Below are 6,000 nucleotides of genomic sequence, written 5' to 3'. Positions count from 1 at the left end.
TGCGTGTGTGAGTGTGAGTGTGTGTGAGTGTGTGCACACATGTGCAGTGAATGTAAACCTATAATCCATCTGTCTGTCAGGAAAAGACATCTCATCCCAATTCTGTTGTTGTCTGCTATCTTCATTCTGCACACACAGAGAGAGAGAGAGAGAGAGAGAGAGAGAGAAAGGAGGCTAGGGTTGAATAGGGTCTGTTGGGACTCGAGTGTAAGCCTCATTTGTCCAAAACTGTTACTATTCAGAATTAAAAAATGGCAAAAGTAGCAGATCTACAAGCTCAAAACATGTCGCTTAGCGGCGCATTTCGAGCTTGAAGATCTGCTACCTCTAGCAGGGTGTTCATAATATGATTCATATTTATGAACAAATACAAACAGTTAAAATAATGGAGATCAGAGGTGTCTGCCCGACAGCAACGGCCGTTTCTATTTGTTGTCGAAATTGCGAGTATATTCATATTCATGCAGTCATACAGTAGTTAGTCCTCAAAGCTTAGCTTTTATTACATTTTTGTCAGTGAAATAAGATAAGTCGACGATCCGTTTTAGTCGACGCAATGAACACTGCCTGTCTGTCTGTCCTCAGGCTGGGGGATCAGTTCTACAAGGAGGCCATAGAACACTGTCGCAGCTACAACGCGCGGCTGTGTGCCGAGCGCAGCGTCCGCATGCCCTTCCTGGACTCCCAGACCGGCGTGGCCCAGAACAACTGCTACATCTGGATGACAAAGTGCCACCGCCAGCCAGGTGAGGCCAGCGTGTGTCTCTGCACCTGAAACCAAACAAACAACAACGAATTGACATGCTACATTACAGTGGTACCCCACACACACACACACACACACACACACACACACACACACACACACACACTACTCTCTAGAATCCAGCATTATCCCGTTTATGCTCAAGGACTATCTAAAGAGGACGAGAAGCGAAGACCGTACGGGCGACGCCATGTTGCTCCATGGAAGGAAAGAAACATGCGCAGTTGAGACCAGGAAGTTGTACATGCACAAATTTGGGCATGTACAACTTCTTGGTCTCAACCAAGGACTGTCTAAAGAGGACGAGACGCGAAGACCGTACGGGCGACGCCATGGTGCTCCATGGTGCTCCATGGAAGGAAAGAAACATGCGCAATGGGCTATATGCAGCCAACACTTCCGCGTTCAGCTTCCTTGGTCTCAACTGCGCATGTTTCTTTCCTTCCATGGAGCACCATGGAGCAACATGGCGTCGCTCGTACGGTCTACGGTGGCCTTCGCGTCTCGTCCTCTTTAGACAGTCCTTGGTCTCAACTGCGCATGTTTCTTTACCATCATGGTATCTGGGTGATGTAGTTCTTCATGAATCAGTCCTTCATGGTATCTCATGGTGATGTAGTTCTTCATGAATCAGTCCATCATGGTATCTGGGTGATGTAGTTCTTCATGAATCAGTCCATCGTGGTATCTGGGTGATGTAGTTCTTCATGAATCAGTCCATCATGGAATAGAGACACACAGGGACTACAAATTTCACGCCCCCAAATGAGACAGCGGCCCCACTTCTGGTCCGTTAGAACGGTGTACTGCAGGCCTAGCCTGGCTAATAAGCCAGACTAATATCACACAACACTGTCGCGGTATATCAGTCTGGGCTGGCTCCACTTGGATTTCATTTCCCGGGGAACATTTTCTCTTTGACGCAATTGGTCAGAGCTACTGTCAGTCAAAGGTCTCAAGCATTGAACGTCACTGTACCAAAGCCCGCCCATATTGCATACCGTGTCCCGATTGGTCCGACCTGTTCTCGATTGTAGGAAAGAGGCGTGCTACTGAGCCTCGCCAGACCGAAATCCGCTGGTAGGCAACTTTTTTTTGCCAACGGCTGATTCGGTCTGGTTTATTAACCAGGCTACTGCAGGCCAGCCCATAAAAGTCAATTTTGTTACATTTTAAAAGTAGGCTAACTACAGTTGAATTTCAATGAACTGAAGACTATATCGATTTGAATAAAAATATGTTTCCAAATGTATGAAGTGTCTTTGTCAACATATATTGTTGTTTTCTCAATAGAGGATGTATTTCACATTTAATTTACCACTTGAATGAGTTACCCATAATGTTAATGGAGCAGAGGGGAGACGGCAGACAGAGAACCTGTCGCTTTTAAGGGACGTCACTGCCTTTACGAGGCTACGAGTGCCGACTTTGAAGAGTGGAATTCTCAATAATACATTCCGATCCCGACTGACTTTGTTCATTCATGTCTATATTTTGAACATGTCACGGGCTTACTAATATTTGCTACCTACTTCGGAGCTTTTACCGTTGTCAACTTGTTGTATAATTAACTTGTCCACAAATACATAGCCTATAAAACGAAACACAACAAATATATCTGGGTATTGAAAACCTCAAGGGATGCGGACGTGACATATATACCGTGCGACCACTTTAGCTTGAGATTTACAATGCTAGCACTTTTGAATCTCTGATGGAGTATATTATAGTACATTGTGTGTTGTATATTGAGATGGCAGGTATGTGACATTGAAAAGGACAAATCAAACATATGGGACACTTTATTAGAACACAAAAAAATCGCTACAGCCTCAGTAATGAACCAGTGAAATGAGGATATTTTATGATGCCTCTCATAGGGATTGCATTGACAGCTGCAGTACACCGTTCTAACAGACCTGAAGTGGGGCCGCTGTCTCATTTGGGGGCGTGAAATGTGTAGTCCCCGTGTGTCTCTATCTAATGGTGATGTTGGGGCTTCAGTTTCCGGCTGGTTTTGGACACAAATAGCAGCAGTGTGTCCTCCAGGCCTGCAGGAGACACCCTGCACTTAGTGGTCAACCTCTGCCTCAGTGAACACATTTATTCTGGGCTGGAAACACACACCAACACCAATCTCTGTCTCTCTGTCTGTCTGTCTGTCTCTGTCTCTCTCTGTCTCTCTCTGTCTCTCTCTGTCTCTCTCTCTCTCTCTCTCTCTCTCTCTCTCTCTCTCTCTCTCTCTCTCTCTCTCTCTCAATTCAATTCTCTCTCTCTCTCTGATTCTACTAAAGCAGGGATTCCCAGACTCTTTTCAGTGCTGGACCCAGAAGATGAATGTGGTGTCTGTCTCCCCGTAACCCAAGCCTCCTTTCAAACATAGTGAAAATGGTGATCTACATGGAACTTGTGGATTGGCTATTTTCACTATGTGTTATGTATGGTATATTGTTTTTCTTTCTGAAATTTGTTTGGGGTGGAAAATATGCCAGGAAGGAGAGTAACTGTGTGTGTGTGTGTGTGTGTGTGTGTGTGTGTGTGTGTGTGTGTGTGTGTGTGTGTCTGTGTGTGTGTGTGTGTGTGTGTGTGTGTGTGTGTGTGTGTGTGTGTGTGTGTGTGTGTGTGTGTGTGTGCATGCGTGTGCATGCATGCGCGTGTCAGGTCAGGCAGTAGGACAGATGTATTCTTATCCTGCTCGCTGTTGGAGGAAGAGGCGGCGACTCCACACTCCGCTGGACCCCCAACTGCGACTGTGTGAGCTCCGACTGGGTAACTAGCACACACACATACGAACACGCACACACACACACACACACACACACGTACATGCTCAAACACTCAAAGAAAACATGTACAGAATAGGTTGGCGTGCCGAACGGGAAGGGACGAGGCCGGGGCAAGTGCGTGCGCGCGTGTCATTTAGAGACGTACAAATTTACACTCACGGGGGACAGTTTTGAATTGCAGCCGTCCGTAGGTGCTCTTTGAGAGCGGCTTTGAAGGAGTCAAGGGATTCACATGTCTTTATGGCTGTTGGTAGGGTGTTCCACATTTTTGTGGCATAGGAGCTAAATGTATTCAATCCCTTGTGTGTGTGTGTGTGTGGGGGGGGGGGGGGGCATTTTGTCTCCCTTCGGGTGTTATTGATGTCTTGAAGTGACCGCTGTTGGGGCTCAACCGGACCCCACTTAGAGAACTATATACTATACTATACTATATTTCACAAACGTGTCATAAATCACATGTCGTGAGAGGATCTGCACTGCATGGTTTCCATCATAGATTGATGAATGAGGGAATTTCTTTGGGTCAAATTTGTGGAGGTTTATGTAAATGATGTGGCCGCTGTTGTTGACAATGGACAATGAATGTACTGTGGTGCAGTGCTTCTTCAAACCCCCAGGGGGTCCCCAGCTAAATGACTGATGGCTATGAACCAAATGGACCCTTAAGGCCTCAACAGAGTCCATTTTGACTTGAGTGTACACATGGAACCAAATGTATCCTTACATGTCTGTAACTCTGAGAGTGTACACTTGGAACCAAATGGACCCTTACATGTCTGTAACTCTGAGAGTGTACACAACATGGAACCAAATGGACCCTTACAGGTCTGTAATTCTGAGAGTGTACACTTGGAACCAAATGGACCCTTCCAGGTCTGTAACTCTGAGAGTGTACGTGGGGGTCCTTGAAATTAAAAGGTTTTAGAACCTCTGGTTCTTTCTTTCTTTCTTTCTTTCTTTCTTTCTTTCTTTCTTTCTTTCTTTCTTTCTTTCTTTCTTTCTCCATTCTCTCTCTCTCTCTCTCTCTCTCTCTCTCTCTCTCTCTCTCTCTCTCTCTCTCTCTCTCTCTCTCTCCTCTCTCTCTCTCTCTCTCTCTCTCTCTCTCTCTCTCTCTCTCTCTCTCTCTCTCTCTCTCTCTCTCTCTCTCTCTCTCTCTCTCTCTCTCTCTCTCTCTCTCTCTCTCTCTCTAATAGCTTCCATGTTGTCCGTGGTGTGTTTCCCTCTCACAGGTCAGCCTGTCTGTCCCTCTAGAAGCACGCACATATTTTATATCTGCTTACTGTAACTGTCTGTCTGACTGTCTGGCTCTGTTTAGCCTGTCTGTCTGTCTGACTGTCTGTCTGTCTGGGTCTCCAGGTTCATTCTTCTTTGAATCAATGCCTCCTCTCTCTGTATGGCGCACGCACGCACGCACGCAAGCAACGCACGCACGCACGCACACACGCACGCACTCCTCCCTCTCCTTGCAGTACATGAGCACCCTAACAGGGCCTCTATAATCATTTGTCCATGAGGTTTTAGAATGTAAGTGAGTCCTGCGAGGTAGTTTTGTGTGTGTGTGTGTTTGTGTGTGTTCATGTAGGTGTGCATGTGTGTGTTTGTGCGTGCGTGCGGTTTGTGCAGGTGCCATGTTTGCGTGCGTGTGCTTGTACACTGCGTACGTACGTGTGTCCTGCCGCCACATACAGTAGTGTGTGTTAGAGTGTGTGTGCGTGTGCGTGTGCGTGTGCGCGTGTGTTACACTGAAGGAATGGAGGAATGCCCCATGCATGCATCCATGGAAGTGGATAAGAGGATGAAATAAAAGCAGCTCTTTGTGTGCAGCAGTCTGCCACTCTATTGTCTGTCCTCACTGTCCTCCGCTCCTCCAGACGCAACACAATCCTCCCACTTTATGCCCACAGAGAGACACTCTGCTTTAAGCCGCCTCGGAGGAAGATTTACTCCGATTTATACTTGAGTACAAGTAGCAATGCCACAGAGTAAGAAATCGAGCCGGAAATCTCTTGTCTTTGTTTTGGGTTTTTTCGTAAATGAATGTCCTACTCGATCATACTACAGCGTCGCACAAACGCATCAAAATTATAGCAGGTATGCAAGCTCTAAACGCAGGGCGAATCGAGGCGTTTTGAGCTTGTATAGATCCGCTACTTTTGCTGTTTTTGAATTTAAAGGATTCCAATGCGAAAATAGCAGATCTACAAGCCCAAAACGCGTCAAAACGCAACGCGTTTTGAGCTTGTAGATCGGAGACTTTCTCCCTGGCAGGGACAGAGCAAGCTTTGTTATAGGCTGAAACGCTGAGGAGGAAGGAGAGAGGAGATTTAAGCCAGATATTATAGCTGTCGTATACAGTAAGATTTAAGCCAGATATTTTAGCTGTCGTGAACGCCACGGTATACAGTAAGCAGACAGAAAGGATGCGAGCGGACATGTGTTTATGGGACA

General features: G+C 46.4%; 1 protein-coding gene across 6 annotated transcripts in view; it reads left to right on the top strand.

Annotated features, from left to right (window-relative positions):
• dpf3 (double PHD fingers 3) overlaps positions 1-6,000 on the top strand; it is a 37,065-nt gene that overhangs the window by 11,558 nt on the left and 19,507 nt on the right. For 2 of the 6 annotated variants that reach the window (XM_079526778.1, XM_079526777.1), the window contains exons 2-3: positions 586-746; positions 3,428-3,535. In XM_079526778.1, the coding sequence (XP_079382904.1) occupies positions 586-746; positions 3,428-3,535 (269 nt within the window). Of the gene's footprint in view, positions 1-585; positions 747-3,053; positions 3,210-3,427; positions 3,536-6,000 lie in introns of those variants that run through there. The other 4 variants (XM_079526782.1, XM_079526781.1, XM_079526780.1 and 1 more) reach the window with 4 other exon arrangements.

This window comes from Electrona antarctica (genome assembly GCF_951216825.1).
Source record: "Electrona antarctica genome assembly, chromosome: 17".
In the NCBI taxonomy this organism is placed as follows: domain Eukaryota; kingdom Metazoa; phylum Chordata; class Actinopteri; order Myctophiformes; family Myctophidae; genus Electrona; species Electrona antarctica.
Note: the sequence above shows the minus strand (reverse complement) of the source record. Positions and strands in the feature narration are given on the sequence as shown.